This window comes from Muntiacus reevesi, chromosome 5 (genome assembly GCF_963930625.1).
Source record: "Muntiacus reevesi chromosome 5, mMunRee1.1, whole genome shotgun sequence".
In the NCBI taxonomy this organism is placed as follows: Eukaryota; Metazoa; Chordata; class Mammalia; order Artiodactyla; family Cervidae; genus Muntiacus; species Muntiacus reevesi.
Window position 1 is genome coordinate 99,728,774 of NC_089253.1, and position 18,316 is coordinate 99,747,089.

General features: G+C 42.3%; 1 protein-coding gene across 4 annotated transcripts in view; it reads right to left on the reverse strand.

The window, feature by feature from the left end:
• Positions 1-18,316, reverse strand: part of PRDM2 (PR/SET domain 2) — a 133,796-nt gene that overhangs the window by 45,290 nt on the left and 70,190 nt on the right. For 2 of the 4 annotated variants that reach the window (XM_065936049.1, XM_065936050.1), the window contains exon 7: positions 6,855-6,965. The exons of 1 other annotated variant lie outside the window; for it this stretch is intronic. In XM_065936049.1, the coding sequence (XP_065792121.1) occupies positions 6,855-6,965 (111 nt within the window). Of the gene's footprint in view, positions 1-6,854; positions 6,966-10,614; positions 10,636-18,316 lie in introns of those variants that run through there. One more of the 4 variants, XM_065936051.1, reaches the window with a different exon arrangement.

Below are 18,316 nucleotides of genomic sequence, written 5' to 3' on the forward strand. Positions count from 1 at the left end.
TGATCACTCACCTAGAACCAGACATCCTAGAGTGTGAAGTCCAGGTGGGCCTTAGGAACCATTACTATGAACAAAGTGAGTAGAAGTGATGAAATTCCAGATGAGTTATTTGAAATCCTAAAAGATGATGCTGTTAAAAGTGCTGCACTCAAAATGCCAGCAAATTTGGTAAACTCAGCAGTGGCCACAAGACTGAAAAAGGTCAGTTTTTATTTCAATCCCAAAGAAGAGCAATGCCAAAGAATTTTCAAACTACTGTACAAATGTGCTCGTTTCACATGCTAGCAAGGTAATGCTCGAAATCCTTCAAGCTAGGCTTTAGCAGCACGTGAACGGAGGACTTCCAGATGTACAAGCTGGGTTTAGAAAAGGCAGAGGAACCAGAGATCAAATTGTCAACATCTGCAATATCATAGAGAAAGCAAGGCAATTCTAGAAAAAACATGTACTTCTGCTTCAATGACTACTCGAAAGTCTTCTGACTGTGTGGGTCACAACAAATGTGGAAAATTCTTGAAGAGACAGGAATACCAAACCACCTTACCTGTCTCCTGAGAAAACTGTATATAGGTCAATATGCAACAGTTAAAACTGAACATGGGACAATGGACTGGTTCAAAACTGGGAAAGGAGTACGTTAAGGCTGTATAGGGCTTCCCTTGTGACTCAGCTAGTAAAGAACATACCTGCAATGTGGGAGACCTGAGGTCAATCCCTGGGTTAGGAAGATCCCCTGCAGAAGAGAAAGGCTACCCACTCCAGTATTCTGGCCTAGAGAATTTCAAGGTCTGTATAGTCCACGGGGTCACAAAGAGTCAGACACAACTGAGTGACTTTCACTTCACTTCACTTCAAGGCTGTATATTGTTACCCTGCCCATTTAACTTGGATGCAGAGTACATCATGCTGGGCTGAACTGACTTACAAGCTGGAATCAAGATTGCTGGGAGAAATATCAGTAAGTTCAGATATGCAGATGATACCCTAATGGCAGAAAGGAAAAAGAAACTACAGAGCCTCTTGAAAAGGGTGAAAGAGGAGAGTGAAAAAGCTGGCTTAAAACTCAAACATTTAAAAAACAAAGATCAGGACATCCAGTCCCATCACTTCAGGGCAAACAGATGAGGAAATAGTGACAGACTTTATTTTCTTGGGCTCCAAAATCACTGTGGATGGTGACAGCAGCCACAAAATTAAAAGATGCTTGCTCCTTCAAAGGAAAGCTATGACAAACCTAGACAGCACATTAAAAAGCTGACAAAGGTCCGTAAAGTCAAAGCTATGGTTTTTCCAGCAGTCATAGGATTATAAAGAAGACTGAACACCAAAGAATTGATGCTTTCGAAGTGTGGTGCTGGAAGACTCTTGAGAGTCCCTTGGACTGCAGGGAGATCAAACCAGTCCATCCTAAAGGAAATCAAGTCTGAGTATTCATTGAAAGGACTATTACTGAAGCTCCAATACTATGGCCACCTGATGCGAGGAGCCCACTCACTGGAAAAGGCCCTGATGCTGGAAAAGACTGAGGGCAGGAGAAGGGGATGACACAGGATGAGATGGTTAGACGGCATCACTAACTCAATGGACATGAATTTGAGCAAACTCTGGAAGATAGCGAAGGACAGGGAAACCTGGCATGCTGCAGTCCATGTGGTTGCAACGTGTCAGATAGGACTTAGCAACTGAACAATAACAACAGGTGTGCCTCAGAGAATGAAGAAGAAATCTGAAGTCACTTCTGAGTCTCAAAGCCCAAGAGGAGCCCAGTCTAGCCCAACTTGAGATTGACGGTACAAGGTGGTCAGGGAAGGACTAAGAGGAACTAAAAAGCCTCTTGATGAAAGTGAAAGAGGAGAGTGAAAAAGTTGACTTAAAGCTTAACATTCAGAAAACTAAGATCATGGCATCTGGTCCCATCACTTCATGGGAAACAGATGGGGAAGCAGTGGAAACAGTGTCAGACTTAATTTTGGGTGGCTCCAAAATCACTGTAGATGCTGACTGTGGCATGAAATTAAAAGGTGCTTATTCCTTGGAAGGAAAGTTATGACCAACCTGGATAGCATATTTAAAAACAGAGACATTACTTTGCCAACAAAGGTCCGTCTAGTCAAGGCTATGGTTTTTCCACTAGTCATGTATGGATGTGAGAGTTGGACGGTGAAGAAAGCTGAGCGGACTCACCAGCAAGATGACAGGTGAGTAGAGATCTAAAGAAAATCAGTCATGCAGATATTTGGTGGAAGGAAGTCCTCTGGATAGAGGAAACAGCAAATGTGCAAGCTGTGAGTCAAGAACGTGTTAGATGTGTTCAAGAATTGGCCAGGAAGTTGGAGGGGGGTAGGCGCAAGGAGAGGAGGAGAAGAGCAGGACATAATATAAGCTCACGCAGAGCCTTACAGGCTGCTGACCTTTATTCTAAGTGGAAACAAGGACCCAACAGAGAACCAGAACATCAGCTGAAATATAGGAGAATCCCTCTCAGTGCCACATGAAAGACAGAAACTGCAGGTGGACAGGGAGACGAGAGGGGCCTACTACATCCTCCAGGAGAGGGGCAGGGGAGAGGCGAGTGGCTTGAAGAGAGTGGGAAGTGGTCAGACCTGACTGTGTTCCGGAAATGAAGCTAACAAGGTGAATGTGCTGGCTGACTATGGTGCAGGGCAGGGGCAGGGAAGGGTGGGGGCTGGTGGTGGTAGTAGAAGGGTCAAAGAGGTCCCACAGCAACTGCTGTAATCCTGTTCACTAGACTGAGGGAAAAGCAAGTTTGGTCTGTGTGTGTGTGTTTGTACCGGGGGGAAATGAGTTTACTTTGGATGTGTTAAAGTCTGAGGTGCCTGATAAGACATCCAAGTAAAGATATTAAGTAGCTATATATGACTCTCCTCAGACTAGAAACAGCAGTTGGAGCATGGACCTGGACGAGGTCATCTGCAGAGTGAATGCAGATAGGGGAATGGCTGTGTCCCCCAGTCAACTCCAGTACCCAGGGGTCAGAGGAATGCCCAGGGAGGATCTAGAGAGCCAAGAGAGGGGCGGCCCTTAAATTGAGGAGGGCATAATCAGTTGTATCCAGAACTGCTAACAGGCTGGGTAACATAAGACTGAGAACTGCTCAACATCACTCATTATCAGAGAAATGCAAATCGAAACCACAATGAGGTACCATTACACGCCAGTCAGGATGGCTGCTATCCAAAAGTCTACAAGCAATAAATGCTGGAGAGGGTGTGGAGAAAAGGGAACCCTCTTACACTGTTGGTGGGAATGCAAACTAGTACAGCCACTATGGAAAACAGTGTGGAGATTTCTTAAAAAACTGGAAATAGAACTACCATATGACCCAGCAATACCACTTTTGGGCATACACACCGAGGAATCCAGATCTGAAAGAGACACGTGCACCCCAATGTTCATTGCAGCACTGTTTATAATAGCCAGGACATGGAAGCAACCTAGATGCCCATCAGCAGATGAATGGATAAGGAAGCTGTGGTACATATACACCATGGAATATTACTCAGCCGTTAAAAAGAATTCATTTGAATCAGTTCTAATGAGATGGATGAAACTGGAGCCCATTATACAGAGTGAAGTAAGCCAGAAAGATAAAGAACATTACAGTATACTGACACATATATATGGAATTTAGAAAGATGGTAACGATGGCCCTATATGCAGGGCAGAAGAAGAGACGCAGAAGTACAGAACAGACTTTTGAACTCTGTGGGAGAAGGTGAGGGTGGGATGTTTCGAAAGAACAGCATGTATATTATCTGTGGTGAAACAGACCACCTGCCCAGGTGGGATGCATGAGTCAAGTGCTCGGGCCTGGTGGGCTGGGAAGACCCAGAGGAATCGGGTGGAGAGGGAGGTGGGATGGGGGACCGGGATGGGGAATACGTGTAACTCTATGGCTGATTCATATCAATGTATGACAAAACCCACTGAAAAATAAAAAAAAAAAAAAATTAAAAAAAAAAAGACTGAGAACTGAACATGCAATCTGCCCAGGTAGGGGTGTGGTGATGGTGACAACAGTTTTGGTGGAGCAGAGGGGACAAATGCCTATCTGAGGCCAGGAGAGATAGGGAGACTGGAAGCAACTCTTTCAGGTTCAGCTGTAGAGGAAAGCAGCGGAATGAGGGAGTGGCTGGGACGGACAGGGACAGCACATGCCTCTGAGACAGGAGCTATCACAGAGCATTTAATGCTGGTGGGGACAGCCTATGGCACTGCTCTCTCTGCAGGACCACCTGAGTCTCTGCTGAATTACACCTCTCTTTACTGGAGCTTCCTGAAGAGTTACAAGAGATTCTATGAAAGAAACAGAGCTTGCTCTGACTTCTCCTGGTTCTATTAATTGGCTCTTCCTTCATTCACAGGACAAAATGTCAGTACCAGGTGAGTGAGGCCACCGAGATCCTCCTCCTTCCAGAGCTCTGCTTTACCAGGAGTTAAGCAAGCAGGCAACACGGCTCCAATGAATTAATGGTTAAGCCCATCGAAGTACGCGGTTAACACCGGTAAGGACAGAAACAAGGGAGGAGGGTCTGGTGGCTTGGTTAATCAACCGGGGGAGGCTGCAAGGATAGAAGAGGAAAACAAAGCAGGAGCCATCGAACAGGCAGCGCACTGTGAATCCGTGCAGGCTGAGCTGGAGGCGGTGGGGAGCCAGGAAGATATTTTAGGGCAGAAGAGTGCCATTTGGGAGACGTGGCTGCAGTATGTTATCAAGGGACTGGGAGGAGGCAGAAACCAATACCGATGCAGTGGCATTAGATGGGAGATGTTGGCTGCCTATACTGAGACAGAAACGGAAAAAAGCAGAAGAGGCAGGAAAAAAAAGTGGCCAGAGCGAGATAAGACATCATAGTCCTGTTAACAGACTTTGTGACTGCCTGGATACACGGGACAAGGGAGGCTTTTAAGGGGCCAACCTTTCCAAACTCAGTGCATGTGAGGTATTAACACAAGCAACAATTCTGTCCTGCACCCGCCCCCCCCCCGCCCCCGCTTCCTAAGAACGTCTATTACTTTTTCCTACCTACTACCTCAGCCACTAGCAATGAGGTTTCTGCCTCTACACACACTCCAGCCTTCTCTCCTCCAGATGCATTTCTTACATTGCACGAGTTTTCCACACCCTGGGAACCCAGTCATTTGATGGTGGTTCCCAGGAGCTAATTCCTTTTCCAAATACATTTTCAACAAAGACCCAGCACATCGCTTAAAAAAAAAAATAATAAAAACATCTAAATGAGAAAACAGAATGAAAATAACATCTCTAAAGCTCAAAAATTTCTTTACAGAATTTATCCTCAGCCAAAATCCATAGTTTCTTTGAATGGAAATATTCTTTCCATGATTGGTAAATAATTCCAGATTGAAAGTTGTCCAATATAGTATGAACCAAAATGCACACAGCTCTATGAACCCAACTGTGTCCACACACTCACTGAAGTCTGGTGAGTTTTAAACCTAAAGGATGGCCTGGGAAACAACAGAAGAGTCTGGCCACTTGCTCTGTACACTGACCACTTTTTGAGGGCCAAACAGAACAGGCACAAGACGCTGACAATCACACTGCCCAGAACCAATCAAATACTGACCAGCTGTTCCACAAACAGGTAGACACTAAGCATCTTTTTTTCCACAGGACCTGAACTTATATCAGGAAGAAAATTAACTGTTCTGAATTGCTGAAGGGGAGAGGGTTCTGTTGAATTGTTCTTTAATTCCACCACTACCAGTAGTAAGGTTTTTTGGTCTTTTTGTTGTTCCAACAAATGTCTTGGCCAACCTGCTATCAGCTGGCAGATCTTAGTTTTATAGGACTCTAGGAAGTGAATTTGTTCTTGCTTCGTAAAATGCCGCAGAGAATTATAATCCTTTAAGAATGTCATCCCAACAGACAGTGCTAATAAAAAGATTATAAAAGGCATCTACAGCATTTTTTTTTTTCTCTACAAATGTTTTTTGAAAGAGTCATAGTCTGTATTTTGAAATCAGCCTATTTGGGTCACTATGAACTCTTGAGCAAGCTCAGTCTCTGCATGAATTTGCCACATAACAATGTAAGACCAAGTCATTCACCAGACCCCCACTCTGCTGGCCAAAGTGTCAGGGTGGTGTCTCAACTGCTTCAGGCAGAGGGCAACCCAGCTTCCTGAGCAACTTCAGCCCCTGTCTCTGGGAATCCTTACATCATGGTGGGTCTGGAGTATTAATTTTTAGAAAGAGCTCTAAAGAAGAAAATTTTGTAGGGAGAAATACAAAGAGATAAGGCAGAAATTGAAATTTTAACCGAAAAGAGAAACACTTCATTCTCTATCCTTTCCATTCTGACACATACAATCCAAGGTGTTTGATATTTTCAATTAAGTTTTTAACTGGAGTACAACTATAAAGATGAATATTGCAAGTAAGATGTTCACAAAGTAAATACACTGCTGTGTTCACCCCAACCCTGTGATCGACTGGCACTGGCACCCCAGAAGCCTCCTCCTGTCCCTGCCAGTCTGACCTCTATCATCACAGATTTGTTCTGGTGGTTCTGAACTTTATGAATTATTTATAAATACAGTCATATAGTACGTTTCATTTCACTTCGTTTCATTTTATTTTAACCAGGAAATAACTTCATCTTGAACAAGGAAGGTCTTCAATAATTTCCTGAAGGGGAGGTGGGACAGTAAGGCTCAGCTTGCCGTATTAAATGTAGGCGGCCTTCTTGCTGTTTAACCCTTTACAGTTCTTGGATGTTTCTGAGAAGGGCACTGCAGGGAGATACAAAGTCAAAGCAGCTGGTGGACAAACACGCCCGCATCCTACAGGTCCAACTCCAAGCTTACCTTCCGCAGAATCTCTCATATTTGCAGGGCTGGGATCTGGCTCACTTGTCTTCAGTTGTATGTCTTCGGTTTTGTTTGCTTTGTTTTTACTTTCTTGGGATTTTTTCTTCCCTGAAACACAATATTTATTTATTTGTTTGCTTGTCTGTTTGTTCATTTGGTCACTCAATATTATCCTGAATTTTTGGAGGCAATTACTAATTCAAACTATTCCTAGGCAATTATCACCTCAGATTCCTGAAGAAATAAACAGATGATGAATATGAATACCTCTATGTTATGTCAAAGAAAACAGAAACCCACAAATCCTGTATTTTTGAGAATCTTGGGTAATGGTTCCCCTTATAACAGCTATCAAACTAATATGTAATATATTCCAGAAGAGTTAACACTGAATGTCCAAGGAAAATTAAAGAGCGCTAAATTTCAACACCACACAAATAACAGGAACTGGTGAAAGTCTAGTTATTTGTAGGAAGCACATCAGAGAAAAGACTACCCAGACTTGTCAAAGTAAAGCAACAGAAGCAGAGATGTCGCGGAACAGCAAGGAATACCATACCCAAACACCACGGCTCAAATATCAAATGCAGAGTAATTCTCAATAGTTCACTGTCAGCCGGCACAGCATTCTTAGGGTCTGGAGGGACTCAACTCTAGGTTCAGCATAATTCAGTATTTCATTAACAACTCCGAGAATAGAAATCAGGAAATGCTAACTGCATTCCAAGTGGTAAGAGAGTTCAAAAGATAACATCAAAATGCAACAAATTTCTGATGAGTCAGAACAATAAAGTCACCAAGATGTTCAACATGGACAAACATTTCCCTACAGAACTACTCTGGAAAAAAAAGTGAAAGTGAAGTTGCTCAGTCCTGTCCAACTCTTTGCGACCCTGGACTACAGCCCGCAAGGCTCCTCCGCCCAAGGGATTTTCCAAACAAGAATACTGGAGTGGGTTGTCATTTTCTCTACAGAAGTACTAGTGCTGAAGGTTTGGAAGCTCCCCCTCTCTGGGATTTAAGCAGAATTTATGATTTTGTTCCATTTTTTAAATTCTACATTTCTTTCTCCTGGGAACTTTTGTTTTCTAGTTTTCAGATTCAGAATAAGTTCCACCCACCTTCCTCTAAACTTTCCTTCTCCTTCTGCGACGCTCCCCTCAACCAGGCCTCAACAGCTCCTGGAACTGTCTTTTCTCTTCAGAATAACGCTCTTGACACATTCATCTCTCATTTAGTAAATGACTAGAAACTAGAAACCACTCACAGCTTCTGGAAAATGGTATTCTCCTTAACACTAGTGTAGAGAATCACTACAGAAGAGAGTAACTAATTAAAACATAGACAACAAATAAAATGAGGTCAGAGACACAAAATATCACCACTACAAAGATCATGATTAAAAACAGAAACATCTACTACAATACAAATACTAACCATCAAAAACACCTTCATATTTTGATAGTTATTTAAGAGATGCAACAAGAAAAAAAGCTTAAGATACTTAACAATCACCCATTTGATTTGTTAGTCTTAAAAAACAAAATACCATTTTAAATCCCTAACTCTTCAGCTTGTAAAAAAAACTGAAGATGTCTCCTGTAATTATATAAAACCTTCACTCAAATTCCTAGTAACACATCACTCCATTCATTTCTAAAGGCAGCTGAGGTTGAACCCGCAACACAAGCACGCACTTCACTGGAACCACACTCCGGTGGAAACAAGAGCTAAGAGTCTGTGTGTAGCTGGCCAATTCGTGTCTCCAGGTGGAAGTGTAATGAACCAATCCCTTCTGCAAGGGGCAAGGATATGAACACACCTTTTCATCTGGTAAGAAGTAACCTCTTCTTTCGAGTCTTTCAGCCTTTGCCAACTTAACAGCAATTTAGCCTGAATCTGATGATGACAAAGGCTCTCGAGAATCCAGGTGTGTTTAAAGGAATTTGGATTCAACCAGTTTTCTTATCCTCACTATGACATATGCCGTGCTGTCTGTGTGTTGTGCCTGGCCCGTATCAGACTACTGGGAGCAAACAAGGCAAATACAAATAGTTACTTGGCCATGAATGTAACTGGTCTAGTAACTGCAGTACCAGTTTGAAGGGGTTCATAGAAAGGGTACCCAGTGCCCACAGATGCCTGATTCAAAAGTTATATTCAGAACACGTTTTCCCTGAATCAAAATCCTCAAATAGTTATAAGACATCAGTACCACCTCATGTTCTTCAAACAGTCTAAACAATGTAACCCTTTTCTACCAACCTCTTACTATTTCATAAAAGTATGAATAAATAAAAAGGGAGGTCTAAACTCCACCTCTCATGAATAAACCCTTAAGTCACACTGTAAAATTTAATAGAACAACAGATGTCAACTTGTACTACAATTTTTTAAAAAGCAATGCAGAAAATTTTCTGAAACCTATCAAGTGCTACATGAAACCAGTTAAAAAAAAAAAAAAGTAAACTGACCAATATGTACAGACTACTAAAAAAGTAAAACTTCTAGATTTATATACAGCAAATCACAGTTTTAATACTACCATTCATTAGTATGTACCAAGAATGAAAATACATAATTTTAGTCCCCTGCCTAAAAGAATATTAGAACATTGAGCTGACACTGAACTTCAATACCTTAGTTTTAGACCCTCCTAATCCGTGAGCTGCTATGCCATCACCAGACTACCCCACTCCTCCACCCCTTGCCCCCACCCCTTGCTGCCCCTGTTATCCTCTTTAAAAACCATGACCAGGAAACCCTGTTCTGTCTGGTGAAGAGAAGCCACATGTGGTAGGGACAGTCTATTTGGAGAGCAAACAAGAGCACCCACCAGGCTTGCTGCAAGCCCCTCAACTGCAGCACAACTGACATGTGGGGTCAGACTGCTCTCTGTTGTGGGGCTGTCTCAAACATCACAGGACATTGAGAAGCATCACTGACCTCCACCCATTCGATGCCAACAGTGTGCCCAGGAGTCTATCTGTAACAAGCGAAAGTCTCCAGATATGGGCGAAACCTCACCCAAAAGAGAGTGTCTCTTTAGGTTAAGAACCACTGGGCTAAATTAATATGGGGTTCCACAGTCTGTGTATTTCTTAAAATTTTTAAAGTATTTGAGAATACTAACAAACCAACTCTAAAAACTAAGTGATGGAACAATTAAACTTACCTCTTAAGTGCCTCTGGTGAACACTGATAGACTTAATTTACGATGGACACAAGTCTACCATGAATCTAATCATCACTAATTAATGGAACTGAGATAATCTAATACATAAAATGATTTCCTCAATTTTTATCAGAATCCTCTAATGCTCAAGGTACTTCCCACTAGGACCAAGACTAGAGATGAAGGGGATATCGAAATCCCCCATCCTACGTGCTATTTCTGTGCTAGAAACTGAAGACCAGGGTCCCCCAGGAACTAACCAGTCTATGGCAGTAGAGCAGTCTGACCCTGGGAATCCTGACTCACTCTCAGGTACTCCCAGTGTCACTCACAAATACCGTAACAGCCCCTGGTGGCACCAACTACATTTCCTCAAATCAATACATTTCTCCCCATACTTGGTTTTTGTTCTACATATAATCAAATTAGAAGTAAACAAAAACAAGTTCTAACTGAAAACAACCTGTAAGGACTTCTGCAAAGGGAGGGGGATGTGTTAGTTCCTGTCTGTAAGGCAGGACGCGCCTGGGAAGTGGTCCGGCAGAGCTGCTGGGAGCCTGGTAAGTACACGTGTGCACTTACCCTCAGGTTCCTGAAGGGTCCTACATAGAGGCTCTGCCGGCTGCGTGCTCCACTCGGTCTAAACAAGAAAGATACAGGAATGAAAACACAAGGAAAGTGGGATGGAGACAGTGACACAGAACACGACAGAGGGCTGGGCAGAACGCTGTGCATGTAAGGAGAAGAGACACACAAAGATGAGGAAAACAGAATGAAACAGAAGGAAAACAGCAGTTACCCCCTACATCGAGGCTCCCTCCCAACCCCCAAGTAATAGACTTTGTGCTCTTAATGGGGGACAGGATGTGGTATACTTACTTCCGGCCTATCCCATGCTCATGACTGATGTCCTTACTACTTAAGCCAGAAGTCCCACCCTATGCCTCTCATTCTAGAGACACCCAAGGACCGCAGTCATGAAGTCAACTGCCTGAGATCACACAACTGAATCACCTCTCTAGTCAGAACTAAAACCCAAGGCTGACGGTACCAAAAATGCTCTACTAACTAAACTATTAATACACTTATTTCTTACAACCAATAATGGCATAATACAAATATCTTATTCTTTACACACCACTTTATATCCATTACTTCACCCACTTTCAAGGGAAAATGAAAGCAAAGTAATATAAAGACTTTCATTACATTTATAGAAAAGGAACCATCAAATTGGAATGCAGACATTTTCCATTTCTGTTTTATGTTATGCCAGAAACAAGTATCAGTCAACAGCACAGAACCCCAATCTAAGCAAATACATTAAATATCAATAAAACTGGATTTTCTAGAGAAATAGCTGCCATATAGAGAAATTCTACATTTGCATCAACTACATGTTAAAGACAACATGTAGCATTAAGCAGCTGGTGCCTGCAATGTAAGGTGCAAAACCAAAACTGCCTAAAGCATCACGTGAGTAATTTAAGTTCTTGTCTATATTCTACTCTTCTGATGAACTAGACAACAAGGAGATTCTAAAGAACAATGTCTCAGTTAAAAATGTTCAGGCATCAGAGAGAATGCAAAATTCTATAAGGCTTGCTCAAGTTACATTAAAAATTCATCACAACAGTGAAGGCTCACGCATTTGGTGATTTAAATGAGTTAAATTTAGAACCATATGTAACTCTACGTGCACTGCCTGCCTCCTCACTGGGGAGCTACCCAACTCTGAAGCATAAAATCAGACAGAATTTAGTATCAGTATGCTGAAGCAGGGCCAGCACATCCTTGTTCGGAGAGCTCACCCTCTTACTCAGAAACAGAGACGATTCCGAACCAGGCAAGACTCCATCTGTGAGGTGATGGAGCACCAGGAAAGATCAGCTAGCCTGAAGGGGCTAGGCTGGCCTGAACAAGGACCAACCGTGACCACCACCACCACCACCCCCCTCCCCACCATAGGGTGGGCATGACTGCCGCCTCCAGTTCCTCACTCACACAGCCCTTCACCCCTGCTACCCCAACTCCACCTGGATGGCTACCTCTAACCCTGAAATCGCAAAACCCCTAAGTTCTTTATTTGCCCCCAAGTCTCTTCTCAGCATCTAACAGTTTGATGGCCTTTACAGCTTAAAATTCCTCTCCTGAGCCTCATGCCATTACCATCTAGACTGTCTTCCTCCAGTAACCATTCTTTGGCAAACATCTTCCTCTTCCTCCTGCCCTGAAATGAGAGGCTCCCCATAGGAAACCTGGTGATGATGCTTTCACACCAGGCTGGAGCAAGGCTTTGATAAAGTATCCAGCTAAGCAGAGAATACAGATCTTAGAGAACAGATGTGGAATAATGGAATTAATGGGCTACATCAAAAGGTAAGAGAGAGAAGAACCCTAAGATTTGGAGGAGAAGGAGCCGTGAAGATGGTTTAACCAAACTTCACAAATATACTTCTCTGAGCTTTATTTCATTACAAGAACTGCCCAAAATCTCATTGCAAGTTTGTAGTAGAATTGAGATTTTTATTCTCATCCAATTCACTATTCTATCCACTGTGCTCTAACAGCCTTCTGAGTGACACTCTGTGGGTTCCAATTTCACCCTTAAAAAGAATTAAGACTACCATCTGTGTTTCAGGCAAATTTGAGAAATTCATCATGAACATACAAAGTCATTACACATCTTTTTCAATTTTCGAAAGGCAAAGGACAGGTTTTCATGGCAGCAGGTCCAAAATAAGATGAAAAGCCTAACTGGGGAAAAGGCACAAAGTTCATGTTAAATGACATGGGGTTTAAAACAAACAAAAAAAAACCAAAACAAAAAACCCACAAACAAACAAAATTTCTAACAGATCAGGTAGTAAACAAGGGGAACCAATGGATAACAGCAGAAAGAATGTTAGCTTAAAGAATGGCAAAAACAGTACTCAGTGTGAACTGTAAAGGGTGGGGAGTCTTAGGCCTCAGCGCAACTGGCAGTGGTTTAACATTCTGCAGTGGGTATGATGAGTAGGGAGAAGAGAAGCTAGAAATGGTTATACAAAGCTAGGTTTTCCACAAGGAATAAACAGGTCATTTCAATATCCTTCATGTATTCTTAAAATAAACAAAAAGTACTGAGTTTGCTACCCTGAAGTCATCAGAAGCCTGAGGATTGATGTGAGAAACTACAATCAGAAAGGCTTCCTTGGGTAAGGTCAACAGCATCCCTACACATAACACAAGAAAGTGTTTATCAGATGACCACAGGTGGCCATTACAACTGGCCAAGGTAAGATCAGTGGGCAAACAAGCCACTTGTGGCCTTAGCTCCATCAGGCCATGGTGTTTCAAAGAGAGAAATGTGAAACAGTAAGATGCAACAACAGTTGGTTTTTATAGAAGTGATATATAATGCTATACATTTTCTAAAGATTTCTTTTGCACAGAAAATAACTTTGAAATACACCTGGTAGTAAAAATTCTGTTATGCTGCTTGGGCAAAATTTCAAATCTTTTTCTGTAGCTAAACTTCTCACTAAGAGCTGTCTGTAATTCTGGAGGCAAATTATAAAAATAAAACCTCTCCGGTTTTAAGTTGCTCGTGGCATTAAAATAGGACTCCAGGCTTTGCTTCAGCAGAAACAATGGAACAAAGTTCTGGATTTTTCAGCACTGCAGATCACAGTATAAATTCCTGGAATGCTTGCAGCCTATGCGAGGGATGGGGGGGGGGGGGGGGGCGGGCAGGGCCGGGTGCACAGTCTTTGCTGTTGTGGAGCTCTGGCTTCCCACCTCTTCCAAACATCAGACTGATGGAAGAACAGCAAAGATTACATCTGAAGGGAGCTTCTAATTCTCTTTTTAAGAAAAGGCTTTTAGAGGCTCTGGCTGGCTAATTCCAAATATTAGAAATGGATTCCCAAATAAACATTAGTAAATTCAAATTAAGAAAGCTTTAAATTTCCTTACATTCCTGGGAACCTCAAAAAAGTCTTGTGGCATAAACAAAATGATGTCAGAGACTAACTAAATACCTCTGAAAACTTAAACAAGCTGCTAGCCTGTTCTGTTTTATAATCATTTTAATTTCTCGAGTTCTTTTCAAGGATTTTCGTTAGCCTTTGTTTTACAGGGGGGAAAAAGGTATCTAAAGTCTGAAAGTGAAAGTCGCTCAGTAGTGACCAACTCTTTGCGACCACATAGACTGCAGTCTATCAGGTTCCTCTGTCCATGGGATTTTCCAGGCAAGGAGACTGGAGTGGGTTGCCATTTCCTTCTCCAGAAGATCTTCCCAACTCAGGGACGGAACCCCAGTCTTCTGCACTGCAGGCAAATTCTTTACCGACTGAGCTACTGAGGAAGCCCACAAAAAAAGTGAACTGCCAACTCAAAGTGAAGAACTGACTTCAAGTTCAGGTGTAAGTCCCCTGTGGCCAAACAAACCAGGCCTGGGAGCTGTGCAAGGAGGTGGTGTGTTACAAGTGCCTGGCAACCTTAAAACAGAAGGGACAGCCATGCCCTTGAGAATTGATTAGTCTTAGCTAAAAGGAAAGTCTATTTTTCCCTCTCAAAACCCATGATAAGTCTTACAATGCTATATCCTGATGAATTAATTACAAAGCTTGGTTTAAAAATATTTTCAGGAAGTAAAATCTAGATCTAAATCTGAATTAACACAATTGCAGTATTCCAAATTCATTCTTTACATTTGTCCACAAAAATGCTCAGAGGAACAATGGTCAAGCCACATCACTAATTAATAAAATCAGGCTACAATTCATCCATAGATATAAACCAAAAGGATCTGCATTAAGATGTTGGCAGGTGGCTCCCCGTGATAAGATTACTGATGAAGGTATGGTACCCGTTTCTCCATCTGTTTGCATTTTCTAATTTTTCTGGATGAACATTTCAATACATGATGCAAAAAAAAAAAAAAGATTAAAAAAACCCCGAAATACCAACAAAAGCAAAATTAATGAGACAACTGAAAAATGTTTCTTTCATTAGAGATGAACACAGGCGGCTCTACATCAGTACAGTCTGGCACTCTGCTGCACAGCAAAAGACCACAGTGTCTCCTTCCCATCTCCCACCTCACACACCAGCATAGTGTCCAGAAAAATGTGCTCTTCCCAGAAAAACCAAATCCACCACAGAGACACAGTAACAAAGATTTAAAGGATATTTAAAATACATCTGACACTTTAACAATGCTGTGTGTGTGTTCAGGGCATTGACCCTTTATGAAATAGAAAATTTGTGTGTAACTTAAAGCTGGCCCTCCATATGTGTGATTCCTCCACAGCCGCATTTTTGCATCCTAGGATTCAGTCAACCCTAGGTCACTGAGTACTATACTATTCATTACTGACAAAAATTTACCTATAAGGGGAACCCGCAGTGGTCTTCAAGGGTCAACTGAATGCCCAAGCATTCACATTATCACTGTGAGCCTTTTGGTATATATCCTTCAACTCTCTTTCCCATGCATCACATAACTTCAAACAAAAAATTGATTTGTCTTGTCCTTTTGAACAGCCATACTATTTGTTTCGATGCACTTGGGTATCATACCCATAACTATTTGAATCAAAAATCTAATTTAAACAATCATGCTGAGTGCCTCCGAGGTATAAGCTAAGGACCAATGTTTTGGCGGTCAACTAGGACAATCATGAGAGTCTTCTTTGCTACCTTTTACTTTGCTTCTCTGAAAATATAAAATTTAGGCAATGGCATTTGAATATAACACGTTTTGGTAAAGGTTTAGGAAATTCGTTTATAAACACAAAAGAATGTACAGACACTACTCTGCTGAATCACCAGGCTCTACCATTAAATGAGACACTTTCACACCAGTGCAATCTTTAAGACCTTTTGTCACTACTGCTAGATGAGCCCATTCCCTTCTGTTCAACACTCAATCGTCCTCCAGCCCCTCTCATGCCTGCAAATGCACCTCTCTCAGAGTTCACGGCTGACACCTCTCTGTTCCCCTTGAAAAAGAGCTAGGAGTTCTCAGGGGTTCAGTCATGTATGTGGGCCAGCAAAGTTCACCCCTCTGGCAAACTCAAAACTGCCCAGGTTGTCTTTCAGATTCAAGAAGCATGGAAGGAACGAAAATGTATTCTCTTCACAAAGCAATCATTTTTTTAAATCACAAGTTACATATAAATTCAACTCCACATTTTTTCTTTTACTGACCTCTACCTAAAAGCAAAATCCTACTAGCCTATTTAGGACCAGGTGGCACTAGTGGTAAAGAACCCACCTGCCAATGCAGGGGACTAAGAGACACAGGTTCAGTCCCTGGACTGGGAAGATCCCCTGGAAGAGGGCATGGCAAGCCACTCCAGTCTTCTTGCCTAGAGAATCCCATGGACAGAGGAGCCTGGTGGGCTACAGTCCATGGGGTCGCAAAGAGTCAGACATAACTGAAGCGACTTAGCACTCACTACCCTATTTACCAACTTATCTCATTCTCAGATGCATTAGCCTATTATCACACTACTAAATCTTTCCTCTACATAAATGTAAAGTTTCTGGAATGATCAAATGAAACTTTGATCATTTTTCTTGGGTGCTTATTATCTACAAGACACTTTGTTAAGAGGGAATATGTATTTTTGCTGTTTGATAGCTCAGTTGTGTCTGACTCTTTTTGCAGCCCCATGGACTACAGCCTGCCAGGCTCCTCTGTCCATGGGATTTCCCAGGCCAAGAATACTGGAGTGGGTTGCCACTTCCTTCTCCAGGGGATCTTCCCGACCCAGGGATTGAACCTGCATCTTCTGATTAGCAGGCAGATTCTTTACTGATAGGCAGGCACATTCTTTACCACTGTGCTACCTGGGAAGTCCATAGGGAATATATATATATGTCTGCCCCAAAGATACTTAAAACGGAAGTTATATGTCTAACTTTGTGAAAAGCAAGTCCCCTTGCAGAAAGGCCCCACTAATGTCAATAAATAGAAAATTTCTAGTGGAAAAAAATGTTTCAGAAAAATATGGATTTCCTTCAAATTAACAAGAAAGGAATGAAGGAAAAACGAAGCAGGCAGGAAGGATGGGGTTGGAGGGGAGGGTGGTCATTTGGGGGTGGGAGGTGGGTGATGTAAATAGCCATCCGGCCAGGTAAAGTGAGGAGGCTCAAGGAATTGCTAATAACCCAGCTACAAGCTCCGGTCCTCCCTCACATCCTGGGTAAGAACACAGGCTCCAGGACTGATATGACATCAGAAACACTAAATCATACTCGGTGCCAGCCTCCAAGGACTTTCCCCACAGGGTCCCAAGTTGATGTTTATCTTTTGCTAATGCAGGGGTAAAATAATGCCCCCTGACAACAAAGAAGTCCAGGAGGAAGAGCTTGCAAAAGACAAGGATTTGAAACACAGCTGCCTCCTAGGCCAGTGTCCATGCTGGGAAAAGGGGTCTCACTTTCAATCCAGTCACTCATTCCATCTGCCCCCCTAAAAGGTTCCTGTGTCCCCAAGGTCACACATCTTTCCTGCAAAGAGCTGACCTCAAATAAGTGAGATCAGACTGGGCTCTCCCCCTTTCCCTCCCTGGTGTTGGGGTGGTATTCTGAATAAAACAGGTCCCCAAAGGACAAAAACTGTGCACAAAAACGGGAATTCACAAAACTGCAACTATACTGTGCAGCCATGGGCCATGATTTGACTAATGATTTGATGCAATCATGTTCAAGGCAGAGGGGAACTAACTGTGATACATACTGATGCCATCTTAGGGAAGGGAACGTTAGATAATGTGCATCAAGAACTTTGCACAGTGCTTGACAGACTCAGTAAATGGAATCAATTGTAAGGATTATCCACAGTAGATTCTCCTAAACAAATTACAGAAACCCCACGCCTACAAGTCTAAATTGCCAGCATATGTTCCTTCTTATGAAGACAATAACATTCTGCTTCCCTAACAAATCCGAATTCATCCATTTGTTTTGCTCATTTGTTCTACATCGATTCACAGGATCCCACCCAGATATCATTACGGAAATGTACAAGTCCAATGAGGACAGACGTTTAATTGCGAGGAGAATTATCCCAAACACTAACATCCCTATCAATACACATAAATGCTCTAGCAGCAGAAGTTGTGAGTATACATCAATCTTTAAAGTCTATAACCCACTAATTTTATTGCTTCTAAAAAACACTCTGTGCTTAATTTTTTAACTAAGCATACTAGTGCACTCAACATTCCTAATCTCTTCGGAAAGAAACCTTAGTTAGAACTCTTCAATAATCAGATAGCACCTAAGGTTC